At 42.4% G+C, this 17,320-nt stretch overlaps 1 protein-coding gene and 1 long non-coding RNA gene across 5 annotated transcripts; one reads left to right on the forward strand and one right to left on the reverse strand.

The window, feature by feature from the left end:
• Positions 1-236: 236 nt before the first annotated feature.
• On the reverse strand, positions 237-6,612 carry LOC131584128 (uncharacterized). Its single transcript, XR_009278661.1, has 3 exons — positions 6,341-6,612; positions 2,677-2,768; positions 237-877 (listed from the first exon to the last, which is right to left on the reverse strand). It is a non-coding gene; the product is annotated as an uncharacterized LOC131584128 (long non-coding RNA).
• Positions 6,613-7,415: 803 nt separating this feature from the next.
• Positions 7,416-16,299, forward strand: NME5 (NME/NM23 family member 5). Of its 4 annotated transcripts, none has more exons than XM_058848928.1 (6): positions 7,416-7,533; positions 8,684-8,850; positions 10,604-10,809; positions 11,150-11,250; positions 12,270-12,388; positions 14,663-16,299. In XM_058848928.1, the coding sequence occupies exons 2-6, from the start codon at positions 8,722-8,724 to the stop codon at positions 14,732-14,734; spliced, it is 627 nt and encodes a 208-aa protein (XP_058704911.1). In that variant the 5' UTR covers positions 7,416-7,533; positions 8,684-8,721; the 3' UTR covers positions 14,735-16,299. The 4 variants fall into 4 exon arrangements, with proteins under 4 accessions (XP_058704911.1, XP_058704910.1, XP_058704912.1 ...); XM_058848927.1 differs by having other exon boundaries at positions 7,450-7,533; positions 8,546-8,850; XM_058848929.1 differs by having other exon boundaries at positions 7,487-7,601.
• The last annotated feature ends 1,021 nt before the right edge of the window (positions 16,300-17,320 follow it).

The raw sequence follows: 17,320 nt of genomic DNA on the forward strand, positions 1-17,320 counted from the left end.
CTTTATAGCCCCGGAGCCTGCGCCACACCGCAATAAGATGAGTTCTGGTTGGGCGTCACTGCCTGTCGCTCAGGGGGTTCCGCTCTCGCTGCTGGCTGCCCTGCCGGGGGAGGCGGGGCCGCGCTGGGAGAGGCGGGCGAGGCGGGATCGGGAGTCGCCGGCGGGGTCCGGACAGCCCCGGGCGGGATCGGGATCGGGATCGGGATCGGGATCGGGATCGGGATCGGGATCGGAGCCGGGGCTCCGCTCCCAACACGCTCCACAGTTCGGCCGCGGCGGACCCGGGCCCGCGGGTTCCGCACGGGAAAGTCCCCCTGCGGCTGGAGCGCTCTATTTACTTAAGAGTGCCGCCCTGGTTTAGCTCGAGGTGTGTTACGGGCGCTGAGTCAGTTACTCCAGGACGAGAGGTTTGCTTAATGTTTCCAGCCCTGCTGGTTTTGCAACCGAGAGGGGCCAGAGTTTGTTGTTTTTAAACTTAGATTTGGATATTACATAACTCGGGGAGCTGGAGCGCTGAGCACGTGCCCGGGCCTTAATTCCTTTTGCCCAAGGATATGTCAACCTTGTTGGCAAAGTTGTGGGTGAGAAGTCCAGAAGATACCTGCTCCTTGTAACCAGACGTTGTACGGTATACAGCTCCTAATGTCTTATTTGTCCATAGCAAAGGGGCAGATTTTGCCTTCTACGTATACGGGTAAAGCTTACACCTCTTAAAAAAAACCTAAAAGTTAAGCCCTTTGCTTGTGGGCAAAAAGTAACAATTATTACCTAACTGACTGCAGTAATGAGTGCACACGTTATTGCTCCACCCTCTGTCAAATATGGCTCGTGGCTCAACTTTCATCTGCTGTTAAAACGCAGAAGTGCCCACAGTCACCTGTGAATAGAAATAGTGATGAAACATTTTGTTAAGTGATCTGGTCTGGGATCTGGTCTGGATCATGAACTGTCCTTCAGCTGAGCTGCTTTTAGAACACTTCTTATCATAAATACAGTAGGTCAGAATTCATCTTTAGCTATGCCAGTCTTACATTAGGCTACTGATGGGGTAGGGTATGCTGTGCACAAACTCTCAACCAGAACTTTAGGCTGAACTTTGTAAAAAAATGTTCTATGAAGTCAGGGCAGTAAAAACTGTAGAAAGAGCAGGGCCAGTACACTTGAAAGTTGTAATGTCCTCAGGACAGTTGCAGATGTTGGCTGATAGAGATGCTCATCCTTATGAGAATATATTTATATTGTTTTCTTGTATTGAACTTTAAATAGAATATTAGAAGCAAAGATTTTTTTTTATAAGATATCATAATTTATGATATGTCAGGAGCTTACAGCAAGAGGGCTTGTGATTTTTCAAGAAGCTTTGGGCTTAGATTTTAAACCTCTCAGGTCTGTACCAAAAAGATGTGGTTTGTGATTACAACCATCTAAGCCACTATCTGTCAGCTAAGTGCATTCCCTTACCCTGTGCTAATAGCCTGCCTAATGGGAAAATACTACACATTTGTTTAAGTCACAGGGAGCCAAGGCCACACTGAGGCTTGCAGGTTGCACAGCTGAAGTGGTGAATGCCATTGCCCTAGTTCCCTGCCCACCTTCTTTTTGCTGGCTTTTGTGTATGCAGTTGTGGCAGAAATGTAGAAATATATCTGTGCTGAAGTTACAAGTTTGCAGAGCAGCACCTGATAGTAAACTGAAACTTGCAGCTCTTTGCACAGGTCTGTCAGGCTCAGCTGATGGACATAACCTGAGTGCTTTGGTTTATGTAGTCATAACTTCATTTTCTTGCAAGATTCACTGCCCTTAACATCTGTTTTATATTTCATCAAGTCTTGCTAAGAATGTGAATGATGGTCATCTCATCAGGACTTCTACATACATTTCCCTTTACTTTCTCTTCTCTTTTTATTTCTCCGCTTCTCTGTTTTGCTTTGCTGAACCTGTCTCATCCTGCCCTAGCACTAGCACTTTGTCAAGTGTTTTCCTGTTTCTGCCTAACAGTGATTTCTTTATGCCCGTGCTGATTTCCAGCTGCCCGTTTCTCCTGGTCAGGTCCCTCTCCATCTCCCATCCTGGGAATTTCAAACAGCAGGCCCCAGCTGGCAGGGCTCTCTGTGATTCCCAGTTGCCCCATGTTAATGGCTGTTTGAGTAAACCTTTTGTGTTCCATATCCAAGAGCAGGATAACAATGCAGTTGAAGACTGGCTAAGCAGCCTGGTTTGAGAGCTGTAACTGGCCCAACTAACAAAGTCATTCTTTATCCATCTAGACATCAAGGACTGAGAAATTTGAGAATATGGGTCATTGTGATTATTTTTTGTCTCATCAGGCCCCATCATGCCACAGGAAATTTTAAAGAATTCCTCTGGGCTGTGACATGGGTTTTGGTCTTGCTTTTCACTCCCCACTCAAAGCCTGTGGTTAATCAAAGAAAAGTACACACATACCTTCTGTGGTAATTCTCCTTATATGACACATTTACTGCTGAGAAAAAGAAAACCTATCATTGTTTGCCATTCTTTAATCCTGTAATTGCTATGTTTACTCATGGTGCTGACTGAAATTCTACTTTCTTATGAGCTTTCTGATCTTGGGTCTAATTCTGCTATTCTATCAAACTTGTAGTTTATGCCGAGCCCTACCCCTTGGTGTCTGTCCATATGAGTTTTGTGCCATACCTCTCTTCATTACCTCCTTTTTCCTCTTCTGGAGAGGTCATCCTCTCCATTTCCTCATTATTTCCCTTCTGTTGATTTTTCTAGCTTCTTTTCTAAAAAAGAAAAAAAAAAAAAAGAGAGAAACAACATATCATCCACTGCCTTGAAACTTGGTGTAATTTCTCTTTTTCCCACATCCTATGCCTGTCTTGTGTAAGATGATTGTAAACATCTCAGGTCACAGACTGCCTGCTCTGCACTGGACACCACACTATAGGAAGCTTCTGTCCGAGCTAGTCTATGCACAGCATACATAAATACATTTTATTAATAATAATAACTATGCAAGTAATCCCATAGATTTTCATGATGGGACTGAATGTAATGGCTCAAAATAAGTATAGCAAAAAGGATTCCTTATGCTACATGGAATTAAGATAAATAGAAGATGTCTTTAAGTAGGCATTGATAATATTTCTTAAAAAAAGCCTTATTTAACCAATTGACTCTTTTAGTTTTTTAGATAAAAGATTTTTATTGGTTTATTCATACATGCATTTCTTCATTGTGGTAGGATCACAGTGACTACTTATCTCTGAGCTTGGTGGCCTCAGGGATAATCCAAGCCAGTAATATATTAAACATTGTGTAGAACAATCTAGCAGCAAACACATGCAAGTGTTTCTTCTCTAAAGTTTAGGTGATAGCCTGATATCAATATGCAGTATTTCTGTAGAATGTCTGTATATAGATGAGGACAGCTTTATAATAAATAAGTTGTCAGCCCCAACCTCTACAGGTGTTCAACAGGCACTCATCCTGAGCAACAAGGTGGGATAAAGCAGGAAGGTGTTTATTTGAAAGGGCAATAGTGGCATTCAGTTGTAGGGCTGACAGGAAACAGGGGATGTCTTTACAGGGTGAAACAAAAGGTACATTGGGGTGTTGAGGTGGGAAGGGAGGAGAGCCAAAGACAGTGCTCATCAGTGTTCCTGCAGAAAAAGGAAACAGGCACAAGGGAAGAAGGGACTAGCCAAGCTGAAACAGTGACTGGAGAAGTGAAAAGTGAGAATAACTGCAAAAACTAAGCTAAGACATGAGCTAGATATGCTAAATGTGACTGAAGGGCAAACAAGAGATCGATTTAAGATGGACTGAGGAGCTTTCAGATGGGAGGAAGCAAAATCAAGTTTGAAGGGGATTTAGGATAGAACCTAGCAAGAGATGAATATACATGACTGGAAGAACTTGTGAGGTGACTAGAGGCACTTCCACCAAAAGCTTTTTTTTCTTTTTTTTTTTTTTTTCAATGGTAAAAGAGACAAGCCTATCTCTGTGGGTGCTAGGAATCAGAGCAGACTGAATGACTAAAGCTGTGAACAAATGAAGGAGTGAGTGTTGGGGAAGATCAGGAAATGAAATGGGGTGAAGTTATCAGGGCAAGTGATGGAGTTACAGAAGACATGTTGATAAGCTTTTTGTTATTGCCACTTAGAGACTTGTAGACAGAGGAAGCATGAAGAGAATATTTTATCACTTTTATCTTTACAGAAAATGGTGAGATAGCAAGTAGAGGAAAACAGACAGGAAGGCTTGACAAGGGTTAAGCACCAGCAATGAAAAGCTCACTGGGATTACAAGTGTGCAGATGAGCTGCAGAAGAATTGTGTAGTTGTGAGAAGGCAGAAATGGAGGAGAGAGCAGGCGTGTGGGAGAGGAAGTTGCCTTGATCAGTGGATTTCCGTCACATACTCTGCCCTGCAAGAGCAAGCATGGGTGGAGCAAGCAGGAAAGGTAAGCTGGTGCTGTGGGTAGGTAAGAAAGTTCATGAAAAGAAATAAAAGAAAGAGAGCTCATGGTGGATGAAAGTTGCATATTTGGTTAGTGTGTAGTTAGAACATTGCCACTGGAGCAAACACATTTTTCTCTACTTAATCATCAAAATGCAAACAAAGCTAAAAGATGTGCAAGCTTCATTTTTAATCAATTTTACTAGTTGGTATTATCTGTTTCACTTTTCTTTGCTTATTTTCATAATTCTGTTTTTCTTTCCTTCCTTTTTAACAGTCTACAAGACATTAGTTTTTGCACCTTCTTGCACTATCAGAGGACGAAGGTCTGAATTAATATTTTTCCTTAAAATGTTACTTATCTGGTGTTGCTAGGATGTAAATGCACCTGCAGCCACAATCTTTTGGTGTTATATTCCATGCCAGCTAAAAATAAGTGAGACACCTAAGGCTTGTTAAACCGCTTAACAGATAAGATACAGCAGACAGGCTATGCCCTGAGAAGTGTTCAGAACCACAATGGCTTATTGCATTGTAATTATAATTTTCCTTTTTGTTTGTTTTGGTTTGGATTTTTGTTTTGGTTTGGTTTTTCTCTTTTGTTTTAGTATAATTTTTTTGTTCTTGTTTTTGTTTCTTTTCCTAAAAGCACATCCCTGGCCTACAGAAGTTAGGGAAGATGCTTCAGACCAGCCTTTTAGTTATCAGAAATATTATTTCAAACACTACAAAGAAAATAAACACACTGATATTAACACATTATGTTAAGGTCAGGTTTATGGGATCCAAGGCTTTTAGAGGAAACCTTTGAGATTCTACTACTGTAGAACAGCTTTGTTAAGGAGCACATAATGTTATTTTCTCTTAACATGTGGGGCCACTTTAAATTTGTGCTTCTGCATTATTAAACCATCGTGGGAAGTGCAGCAGGAGGAAACCCGGGTAATTGGCTGCAGCTCCAGATGCAGCCGCTCGCTCATTGGAGAGAGGAGGATTCTCCCACTACTAAAATTAGACCATCTCCGCCCTCCAGAAATGCTTCTGGAAACAGCGAGCAGGAGAAATTGTGACACAGCCCGAGGAGCCGTGCTGGGCAGGGAGCTGCACAGGGCCCTGCTCCCAGCCAAACTGCAGCCTCAGGGTGCACAGGAAGATGCTTTGGGATTTATGTCCCGGGTGGCTGGGAAAAAAATCCACACAATAAAGGAACTGCAAGAGATTCACATTAACAGTGAAACACGGATATTAAATTCAACATTTCTTATGTAATAATAATTCTGAAGTGTTCATGCAGGCAGAGGAAGCCTTTGAACTGCTAAATTTAAGCAAGGGCTGTCAGACTTGTGCTCATTGACTTTGAAAAGAAATTACTTGCTGAATTAACTCTGAACTAAACTAAAAAACTGGTGAACTCTTTCTATCAGCATTTCTTAAAAAATAAAACATGTTTATCCATTATCTCTGTGAAGTTGCAGTGTTTACTGTGTCTTCAAATGAAATATTGGATAAGGTATTTCTGTTAAAGAAACAATGCCACGTGCCTATGTTGGTGAAGGAAAACCTATATCCGAATTTGTCTTGTGCACTTGGAACCTGTACTTTTTAAGGTATATGCATAACAACGTCAGTTGTTTGGTTGCAAGGAAATTGGCTGCAAGGAAATAAGTGCATATTTTTATTTCTTGTTTCTGTATTTATATTATTCATATTACTCATGAAAAAAATTAAGGCAAAATGGGTTTCTCTTACAGCTTTTGCTGTAAATTTGCTATTTCCTCACCTAACCAGTGCACATAGTGTCAGTACCTCTGGCTCCAAATCCTTGGGGTTTTTTTATCTTTTCTCCTTTGCCTCTACTTTCAGTCTGATACCATTAAAATTTAAAGCCTGCAAACCTGTGTTTTCTCTCTGTCCCTTTGTCAGTGTCACCTTAAGGGTTTGAGTGCCATGTCCAGTTTTGTCTGAACTCAGCTGCACGCCCCAGGTCTTCCAGCACTTCAAATCCCAGAGTTTTATGAGAACACGGCGAGGAGAGGGGACGAGGCATAGGGTGAAAGAGGAGCAGGGCGGCGGAGTTATCGGGGCCGTTCAGCAGCCCACACCCCGATAGCGCGGGGCCAGCTGGCCCGGCTCCATCCCGGGAGCGCCGGTAAACAAGGACGGGAGGTGACCCCGGGCCACCCCGGGCACTACGGGTCATGTTGGATGGACAGTGGATACTGGACAGCCAATTCCTACAAGCTGACTGCCCCCAGAGAGCCGGGGAAGTAAGGGATGTGTAGGGAGCAAACGCATTGTCACCACGGGGGTAAAAATAGGGAAAAATCGCCAGAGAATGCGGCTCCCCAGCTCTGCTTCATGCCCAGCTCATCATGGTTTAATGCACAAAACGGTGAAGATTTTGCTTCATCGCCGCATCTGCATAATTGTCTCTACATATTTTTGTCATAAATGTGAAATGGCACCGGGTAGCCGCTGTGATTCTCTCGCAGTGCTGAGAACCACCATTAGAGAGCTGTGGTTCGGGTCAGTGCTGCGGGTGTGCCGGGAGCTGCCGCGCCGCCGCCGCTGCTCAGGCGCGTCCCCAGGAAACCTCCCCGCAAACACTCATAAATCACCTGGAGGGGCTGCTGTCTTTTCCTTTATTTATTTTTTTTTTCATCCCGCCAATAAATCGCGCTACGTCGCTTCATGAGCGTTTGCTGTGAGCGCATGGCTCCCTCAGCAGTTCTGAGCGTGAGGTGAAACCGACACAAAGCTTTTATTGGGTGGGAGAAATGAGATTTTTGAATAAGCCCCGGAGATCACGTCACTCCCCCCTTTGCTCCCGCACCACACGCAGAGCCCATCCCAGGGGAGCCACGGTCGCCCCTTGAGTGCGCGGAGCCCGCGGCACTCCCGGTCCGTGAGGCGCCCTCCTCTCCCGCCGCCATCACGGCGCCGCTCGCTGCCGCCATCTTTAACCCGCCCCGCCGAGGCCCGCGGGCGCCATCTTGTGCCTGGGGCCGGCCCCGCCATCGCGCGGCAACGGCGGCGGGTCCGGCGGAGTCCCGGAGGCCGGGATAGCAAAGCCTGGCCGGGCCGCAAGGCAGGTGGATTTGGGGGGTTACGAGCGGACCTTGCAGCAGGGAGCAGGTTTTTGCAGCTAGGCCGGCTGTGCGTGTCTGGGTCTGGTCCAGAGCAGATGGAGAGAGCCAGGGCTGGGAGCCTGGGGACACGGCGGGCGGTGGGCGAGGGGAGGGCTACAGGCGCCATTGTGTGCAGCTCTCTGAGGCTCTGTCAGGATCCCCCGCAGCATTCTGGGCTCGCAATTCTCTCTAAAAGGTTGAGAGAGCTGAGGGTGTTCAGCCTGGAAAAGAGAAGGTTCCATGGAGACTTTCGACCCCCTTCCTAGTGCCTAAAGGGGCTCCAAAAGAGCTGGAGAGGGACTTGGGATAAGGACAGGGGAATGGCTTCCCACTGACAGAGGGCAGGATTAGATGGGATACTGGGAAGCCATTCTTGGTTGTGAGGATGGTGAGGCCTTGGCACAGGTTGTCCAGTGAGGCTGTAGTTGCTGCACCCCTGTGAGTGTTCAAGGCCAGGCCAGGTTGGACAGGGCTTGGAGCAACCTTGGATAGTGGAAAGTGTCCCTGCCCATAGCAGGGTGGAACTGGATGGTCTTTAGGGTCCTTCCCAACCCAAACCATTCTGTGATGAAAAGAAGGTTACAAATGGACACAGGTCTGTAGGAAACCCCTCACTGGTTTCACCACTCACAACACAACCTCTCAGCTTGCCAGTGCATCTGCTCAGTCAGAAAACCAGCACTTTGTCTGGAGCCCATAAATACTGGAATTAAATAACCATTGAGGCTTATGGTGGACCAGCTCCACATCATTAGTCCCACACCACAGTCCTCATGTGTGAGGATACAGATTTGGTGTTTGAAGGAGCCCGTGGTGGATGGAGGATGTGGGAGCACAGGAAGCTCACATCAAGGTGTGTGATAACGCCTGTCTTTCCTCATACATTGTCCAACTCAGTGAATAACAATATTAAATTTTTGCCTTATTTTCCACAAAATGCCACTGCACTGAAAATGGGAATGTGAACTACAGAGTGCTACCAAGTGCAGAGAGCATCTCACATGGATTTTGTGAGGTGGATGTGACCCTCTCTGTCCCTGGAGTACATGGTGTCACCGCAGGTGACTGCAGTAGACAAACTCCAAATGTCATGTACTGATGTCATTGCAGTACAAAAAGTGCAAGTGAATTCTAATTTAGAAGCCAAAATGGAGGTCTTAATGCCTGAACCTCAGATTTATGTGGAAAGAACTCTGGCTATCATCAAACCAGACATCATTGATAAAGAAGAAGAAATAGAGGATCTCATTCTCCGATCAGGATTCCACATTATTCAGGTAACAGACTGTGTTCCAGAGAAAATAGCTGTTAATAAGTCAGGAAAATATTTAACTTCTAGCAATCAAGCCAGTAACTAAAAGCTTGTGTGCTCAAAAATCATGTTCTTCATGTCATCAGACATTTCTGTCAGATTCTGTAAGGAGATGCTTTTTGATGCATGGGGTGGAACATAGCAGATCAACTATTTTTCTGTCCACAGGAAAACACTTAATTAATAAACTCGGATTTAGCAAATGTATGGAGCAGATGTGTGAACTTTCCAAGGCAACTCTTTGGGGAGTGTGCCATTCAGATCTCACAAGATTTTGTGCAGTGTGCAGGTGGATATTAGGGAATTAATTGAATTCGCTAGCTGGCCAGTTGCAGCCTAATTTTTTGTTCCCATTGTTTCTACAGTAAATAGACTTTATAAATATTGAAATAAGCTGATGAATATTTAAATATAACCGGCTGGGCGGCCGCTGGGGGGCGCTGCGCCCTCGCGCCTGTGGGCGGCAGGGGCCCCTCCCCCTGCTCCCCGTAAAATCTTGCTTTTTTCACTTCCTCCTTAGCCTTTCTGGTTGTTTTATTTATTTGTATTTATTATTTGTGTTTATTTATTTATGGATCTCTTGGAGCTACTCCAGAAGAGGTCACAAAGCTTCTCCATGGGCTGGAGCCCCTCTGCTCTGAAGGGAGGCTGGGAGAGCTGGGGTTGTTTGTCTGATAGAGCAAAAGGCACCAGGGAGACCTGAGAGCCCCTTCCAGTGCCCAAAGGGGCTCCAGAGAGCTAGAGAGGGACTTTGGAAAAGGACTTGGAGGACAAGGGAGAGAATGGCTTCCTACTGCCAGAGGGCAGGGTTAGATGGGATATTGGGAAAAAAGTCTTCACCATAAGGGTGAGGCCGTGGCACGGGTTGCCCAGAGAAGTTGTAGTCTTCCCATCCCTGAAAGCATTGAAGGCCAGGTTTGGGGTTTGAGCAACCTAGTCCAGTGGACAGTGTCCCAGTTTCTGGTAGAGGGTTTGAAACAAGATGATTTTTAAGACACCTTTCAACCAAAACCATTCCATGTTTCTATTGATTCAATAGGTATCAGTAGATGAGACAAAATATATTGTTTATTTATTTAATTGTAATATATTAGTAGAATTTTCTGATATCTGCAGTGACTTTTGGCACTGAAATTATTAGGACTCCGAGTATATAGAACTCTTGTGTTGTATAAGTTTGAGCTTGAAGAATGCACTTCAGAAACTTTTTCTTGACTGCCCTATGGTTACTGATAACTTCCCAAAGTTGTCCTGATCCTGTCCACCTGCAGGCTAGGCAGCTATTGGGAGACTCACAAAGCCCTGAATGAAAAATAGAACAATTGTATAATTAACAGTGTGGGCTGGAGAGAAACTTGTTTGAAAGTAGAACATTATGCTGTAGCAGCTGAGTAATAAAACCCTGCCCTTATAATGCTCTTCACTTTTTCTGTATAGTGCTTTGTCACCTGGCAGTTAGAAAATGATGTAGTTTGCCTGGGCTAAAATCACATCTTGGTCAAATGGCCTGTTTCGGTAATTAACTTGGAAAACTTTTGCTGTTTGTTACTCTGTATCTCAAGGAGGATCATATCTGGTGAATCAGAGAAGTTTCAGAAGTTACTCTGTGTTCTGCACTTGGAGATATGACTCAAGGACTCTATCCTGCCTTTTAATGCTCTAAGCTGTTTCAATATAGCAACAATTTTAATTATTTTTTTTGTCTTTACACTTTATAGAAAAGGAAGCTCCAGTTAAGCCCTGAGCAATGTAGCAACTTCTACGCAGAGCAATTTGGAAAAGTGTTTTTTCCTAATTTAACAGCCTATATGAGTTCTGGTCCTATAGTTGCTATGGTACTTGCTAGAAATTGTGCAGTGTCATACTGGAAGGAATTGCTTGGACCAACCAACAGCCTAAGAGCTAGGATAACTCACCCTCACAGGTAACTCACTGACTGGCCCTGGGCAAGTCAGTAGGATTTTGTCATTCTTTTGATTTGAGACCAGTTTTGTGATTTGTTTGTACAGACACAGACTTCTTGTCTCTTCAGTTTTATGCAACAGCTTTTCACTGTTGTTTTTTAGTATTCAAAGTTCACCTATTTTAAGGGGAATGCTGAGTGTATGAACATTTTTTATGTAGCTACTTCATATGTTTAAAACAAAATCAAGCCAATGTCTTGTTAATTTCTCCATATTTATTGCTTTTCTGTGCTCTCAGGCTGCAGAGACTTGGAAGGGATTTGCAGTTGCCCTCCAAGTAGTTATTTCCCTTGTTTTCAGCTTAAGAGCACTCTATGGGACTGATGAGCTGAGGAATGGACTCCACGGCAGCCTCAACATCTCCTCAGCAGAGAAAGAAATTCGATTCATATTTCCAGAAGGTAAAATGGTACAGTTGGTTCATTGCCAGTCCTGGGGAGGATGAAGGTCTTCCCTGTCCTGCTCTGACTCCAGATACAACTGATTTATGAGAGGTTGGGTTTGTTTGCTTTACAGGATTGTGGGTCTCTTTATGTATAAGCTGATATTTTCTGCTATGAAAGGCTTACCAAAAATCTATCTGAAGAGCCAGTGTATTTATAGAGATTGCTTCCACTTTTCAAACTCTGCTCTGGGAACTGGAGCAGTCAAAGCTGGTAAATGAGAAGAAATAGGAAGCTATTACATTCCAGCAAGTGTTTCTGACTCTGTCAGCCTTGGAGACTCCTGTTGACTTGAGAAGACTGACTCTTTTCTTGGATTCAGGCTGAGTAATTACTATTCAAAAGCAGCTGGATGCTCACATGATAGTGTAATTCCAAAGTTAAGTGCCAGAGAAAGGGGCCTTAGAACCTGGAAAGTCTGCAAGAGGATATCTGTTTTGTAATATAACAGTATTTTGCTCTTTGACAGAAAGGTGCAAGTGAAACTGCTGGACAATGGTGTCTAGTGATACTTTTTGTCAGCTGTATCAACGAGTTTAATAAAAGATGTTGCAGTTCCTTACAGACCTTACCTATTGTGTAAACCATGTCTCTTCTCCCCACCCTGACAAACAGCAAGACTAAAGGTGAGATTTTAGCATCTTCAGAAACCAGCTTCACACTGGAAGAAGAAAGTGCTAAACATGGGATACACTTTTTTCTCTTTTACCCCAAATGCTTGTTCAAGGATTGAGGTTTTCCCCAGATGATCTGATTTCTTCCCCTTTCATAATAGACTATAATTAGTAAAATTAGCTTGGGAACATTGTAAAGAAGTTTAGGGAGTTTCTTTGCCTTTATGGGAGAAGCTATAAAACCATGGTGTATCATTAACTTACTAAGGAAAACAGCAGCTCACATATAAACAGCCTTTGAAAGAAGGCTGGGTTTAATCACTCTAGAGGCTGCTTTCTAACACCTTTGGTTCCTCCCTGCAGCAATCTTGGAGCCAGTTCCCACTGGACAAAGAGCTCGGGATTACCTGAACCTGTATGTGAAGCCCACGCTGCTGGCAGGACTCACTGCCCTGTGCAAAGAGAAGCCAGCAGACCCCATGGTATGTGCAGTGTCCCAGCGCTGCTGGCAGCTTTGGGATGCAGTTACTTGCTTTTAGTAAAGTCCCTGTTCATAGGAGAACGATGCTGTTGGTGAAGAGCTGTACTGTTTTAGCTGTCAGCTAATGTTTCAAGAAGTTGATTTGTTTGTTAGAGATGAAACAAGGGTGTGTTTTAAGTCCTTAAACAAAATCAGTTTTCTTACATCTGGAAAAACATGGTAAATGTATCTTTGTGTTCTTAAAGTTTCAGTACTTATTTAAGCATGCAGATAATTAATCTGTGTGACAACTTGCCGGCAGTTGTGGTGGATTTTACATCATTATCACGTTGATAATCAACATTGCATTTTTCTAAAGGACACTTTTCAGAAAAAAAAACCTTAAAAATCACTTGGGGTGTTCCTATGAACTATGTGATATACATGAGGCCACATTTAATGTACATTGATTGTTCTAGCTGTATAACCTGTTTACTTTATCTGTATGTCTGGCACTGTTACCATAGAAATCTAGAAAACAGAGATGAAGTCCATTCCTTTGCCCAAAAGCCAAAACAGTTGTATCTATTCCTAACAAATGTGTGTCTGGCCTGTGGTTTAGCACTCTAAATGATGGAGAATCTACAGTCTCCCCAGGCAATCTGTTTCAGTGCTTAATTATACTTGTTAAAAGCTTTCACTAAAAGATAGCCTAAATCTCCTGGCTCCAATTTTAAGCCCATTACCTTTCTTTTCCCCTTTTACTATCCTCAGAAGACATTGGAGACAATGTAATATATCACTCTGGGGTTTTTTTTCAGCAACTTATTGCATATTTGAAGAGTATTTTCCTTCAGTCTTCTCTTTATTAAATACTGGTTGTTTTTTTTTTTTGTTGCAAGTCCCATCTTTCTAACTCATTGTTTTGGCTTCCACTTAATCTGCATTCTTAGTACAGTTTTCTAGTCAATTATGAAGAATCTAACGGTAACTTCATTGAGACAATACTTTCCTTCCTTTCTTGTAAAAAAGCTGCATGAAGCAGCATCAGTAGCTTTGCTAAAAACATTCTGTTGCACCTTCTTTGTTGTCCATAGTGTCTGTGACCTTGTAACAGAAGGAAAATAATGTTGATTTGATACTGCTTCAGAAGTAGATATTGCCTATTGCTTTTCAGTTTGTTATCTGCTAGGTGCTTATAGGGAGACTGTTGGAATGTTTTGTTTTTTCCAGTATCCTTTTCTTCTTTCCTTTCCTTTTGGAGATGGCATCAGAAAGTATCTGTGCACTCAGAAATACTTGCTGTCCGCACAGAGGTTGTCTCAGGAAGTTCCTTAAGTAATACAGGATAAATTTATTTGGTTCAAACGATTTGAGGATTTGTTTCTTTCCACAGTAGTTTTCCTAAGGGGTTTTGTGTTTTGGGATATTTTGTTTGTTTGTTTTCCTTTTCTGTCTTGGGTTCTTACCTGTCCTAGTGCTCTGCTTGGCTCTCCCTTTGCAAACCACCCTTTCTATACCTGGTAGTTAAAGCAGAGTGTTGCTTACCTTCCTTGTCTGCTGCTCTGTCAGCTCTTCACAGTGTGGTATGAAATTTGTTGTTCTCAGCATTCCAAAAACCAGTTGTCAACAGCTTTGTGAAGTAAATAAGGATGTGTTAAAAACTTTGCTTTACAAGTGGAGAAATCGAGGCAAAAGGTTAATTTGCCTAAGGCCAGGCCCAGACTGGCAGATGGAATTAGGATTCAAGGCATTCCTGCCCTCCACATTCTCATTTAAGTACATCATGCTGGAAAACTAACAAGATGAATTTCAAAAAGTAACCATGTTTTGGTTTTAAGTTTTAGGTATTGTAAGGTGATTTCAGTGCAGAAGGCAGGCACTCTTAGTGAATGATTCCTTGATGAGGTATCTCTAAATGTTATCAACAGTAATATTTCATTAAGCAGTTTCATGCATATTGTACAGCTGCATTCCAAAACAAAGCTGGCTGAATTATTTGAAGTATGGCTCTAATGGTCTTACACTTTCAGAAAGATAATGCCAGGATAAGTTGTCTTCTAAAAGTCATTGTGCATGGTTCAAAAGCAATATGAGCAGTGAAGATTTAAAAGAATATTTTTAAAAAACAGGTCATCTGCATGTCCATTTTTTTCTGAAAGGTCTTAATTTTGCAGCACAGTAGAAGAATATCTGGAGAAGAGGTTTCAAATAATGTTTTTAATATTCTCCTATGCACTTAATTGAAAGCAACAGAAAGCTTAAAACATTTGGGTTTTGGGTTTTTTGTTCACAGATTTGGCTTGCTGACTGGCTGGTTGAACACAATCCTAATAAACCTAAACTACAATATCGCATCTCTCAGTAAGAGCATCGGCAGTGAGAGCTTGGTGGAAACCATCTCACACGTTGCAAGTTACAGCTGTGTATTGTCATTTTTGGTGTGTCCTTTGACTATATAACCAATACTATCTAAAGTAAATGCATTTGTCTTAACTACTTGTGTCCTCATAGGATAAATAACCTTACACTTAACCAGGATGTAGTGGTTCTAGTACCTCCTCTACTGACAAAGTGAATGTACAATTACACAATAAATTTTTGGCATTGGGTGATAAGAAAAAAAAAGAATATTCTGAGTGGGTGTGACTTATTGCTGTTGTCCATGTTTTTCTTGGTTTGGCTCTGTGGGAGAACAAAATCATTTACAGCAGTGTGGATTACCAAATTAAATCCCCCTGGCCTGTGCTTTGCGAAGCCAAGGGTTGTGTTCCAGCAATTTTTTAGCATAAACTCTAAATGAAGGGAGGTACTTGGATATAATGAAGAAAACAATTACTGGAGGCGTATTAGCAACTTTGGAATTTTAATTGCTGATTAAATCACCCAGCTGAGGTTGTTCTTGAAGATGATTCACTTAAGTCTGATGTATTTTGTCAGAATATAATTTGAAGGACTCATTTGAAGGTACATTCAATGCACCTTTCCCATCTTGGTGGCAAAAAGCTCAGCGACTATAAATAACATGAAGATGTATTTTAGTCAAGGACTAAGGTTGTCTTCCAACATATGTTTGCAATAAAGGTACTTAGTTGGAACAGCTCACCTTAGGAGTTTTTCTGTGTTCTTCTGCTCTTAAAGGTATGCAAATTTCTGTAATTTTCCTCAAACTTTCATGTGTTCTGTTGAAGAATTTCACAAGAGTGCTCTTCCACAGGCAATGGGTTAAGCCTACACTATTGCCTTTTATGAAGCAACTAAATTCTTTTTGGGGATGTGGGCCTTTTTAATTTTCTTCAAAGAGCTGTACTTGTTAACTTCAAGCTTTGTATCTTATGGATTGACTGGCTATAATGAAGAAAACAGAGTAATTTTCATAATTCTAAAATAAGAGTATGCTTGGCTAATACTAAACAAACAAGCAATTTCATAATTTGTTTCATGAAAAAACTTGCTTCCCCAATTTGAGTAATTATGAGAAACAGAAGTAATTTGTCTGTAACATCAAACTTTAAGTGAATTGTTTATCCTCTCAGTGGAACACTGTTGCCAGCGCAGATAATAAACATTTGGAAACAGGTCCCTATAGTACCAAGACCTAAAAATCTTGTGACTGCTAGGATAAGGAAACAAATAGAGCCCAAACCCTCAAATAATGAAGAATAAAAGTATGAAATGCTTAGAAATACAGATCTATTTACAACCAGTTTTTTGCCTATATTGTCCCTGTATGTGTCTGATTGCTCCAATTATAGGACAGCTGTGCTTTGTGGTTTCCTGTCAGCCAAATAAAAAAATCCCTTTCTGAAGATGCCAGAAACTGAAATCTGTTGAATTCACAAGGTATTCTCCTGTATTTTGTTGGTTACTATGACATTTGCCTGCTTATTTTGATGCTCTATGTTTGACAATAAATACATCCTTTATGTTCCTACTGGAGTTCTCAGTTTTGCTTTTGTGCCAGAGCTGTGTTATGTTGGTCCTTACCCAGGGGGTGGGAGAAAGGACAAAGGCAGCTGAAGTTGCAAATGTGACCTTGATCACCGACACAATATAGATTCTCAGTCATGCAGGTGTTCATCTATCATGGAATTATTCTCTAATGTTGGAGCTAACACCTTCAGTTGCTGACTGGTATTTGCTTCCATTTTCCTCAGAAAAAGGTGGAAAGAGAGAAATTGCCTTTATCCCATGGGCACCATCCGGACTCATTCTATCCCTACAGGTATTGATCCAGCAGCTGTCACAGCTGAGATCCTGAGGAACCTGCACGAATAAGCAGGATTTGGGCAGAGGTTCAGTCCTGGGAATGTGAAGTGGCCGAGCAGCCTGCTCCTGTTGGGGGAGCTGTGACACCACGGGAGAGGCTGTTGGGGCATGTGCTACTACATTTCTTGTGGTGTTTAAGTTTTTTATTTAGCCCAGAGTGGTAGAGGCTTGCCCAGCGTTACCAATCCGTAGCACAGAAAATGTAGCTTTGGGAAAAAACCCAGATTAACTGAAAGATGTCTTTCCATTCAATGTCAGAAAAGTGAGATATTCTCTCTAGGGATGAATAACCTGTCCTCTCCCTCTGTCAAGTCAAAATAATTACCTTGCCTATTGAGTTTTATTGGGCATTTTTAACTTTGAGGGAGTTCATTTTAGTTTTACTGTCTGAGTGCTGGAATAGAGCTATGTCCATAAAATGAGCAGTTCAGTCTGTTTCCCACAATTCTGGTTTTTCAACAGAGTTCCTCCTGGAACTTTGCTTATCATGTGCTTGCTATCACTTGCACTGGAAGTTGTTTTTGGAACTAAACAGATTGAGATAGTGTTGAAGTATGTGATTGTTCAGCCTTCCTGTCTCAAAAGGGATTTATTATCTTCAGGAGCAGTTAAACTGCCAGGAATCTTGGACATACTTTAAAGATGGCAGAAGCCCCAGTCAAAGGCAATTTCCCATTGCCTGCAT

The sequence above is a fragment of the Poecile atricapillus genome, chromosome 13 (assembly GCF_030490865.1).
Source record: "Poecile atricapillus isolate bPoeAtr1 chromosome 13, bPoeAtr1.hap1, whole genome shotgun sequence".
In the NCBI taxonomy this organism is placed as follows: domain Eukaryota; kingdom Metazoa; phylum Chordata; class Aves; order Passeriformes; family Paridae; genus Poecile; species Poecile atricapillus.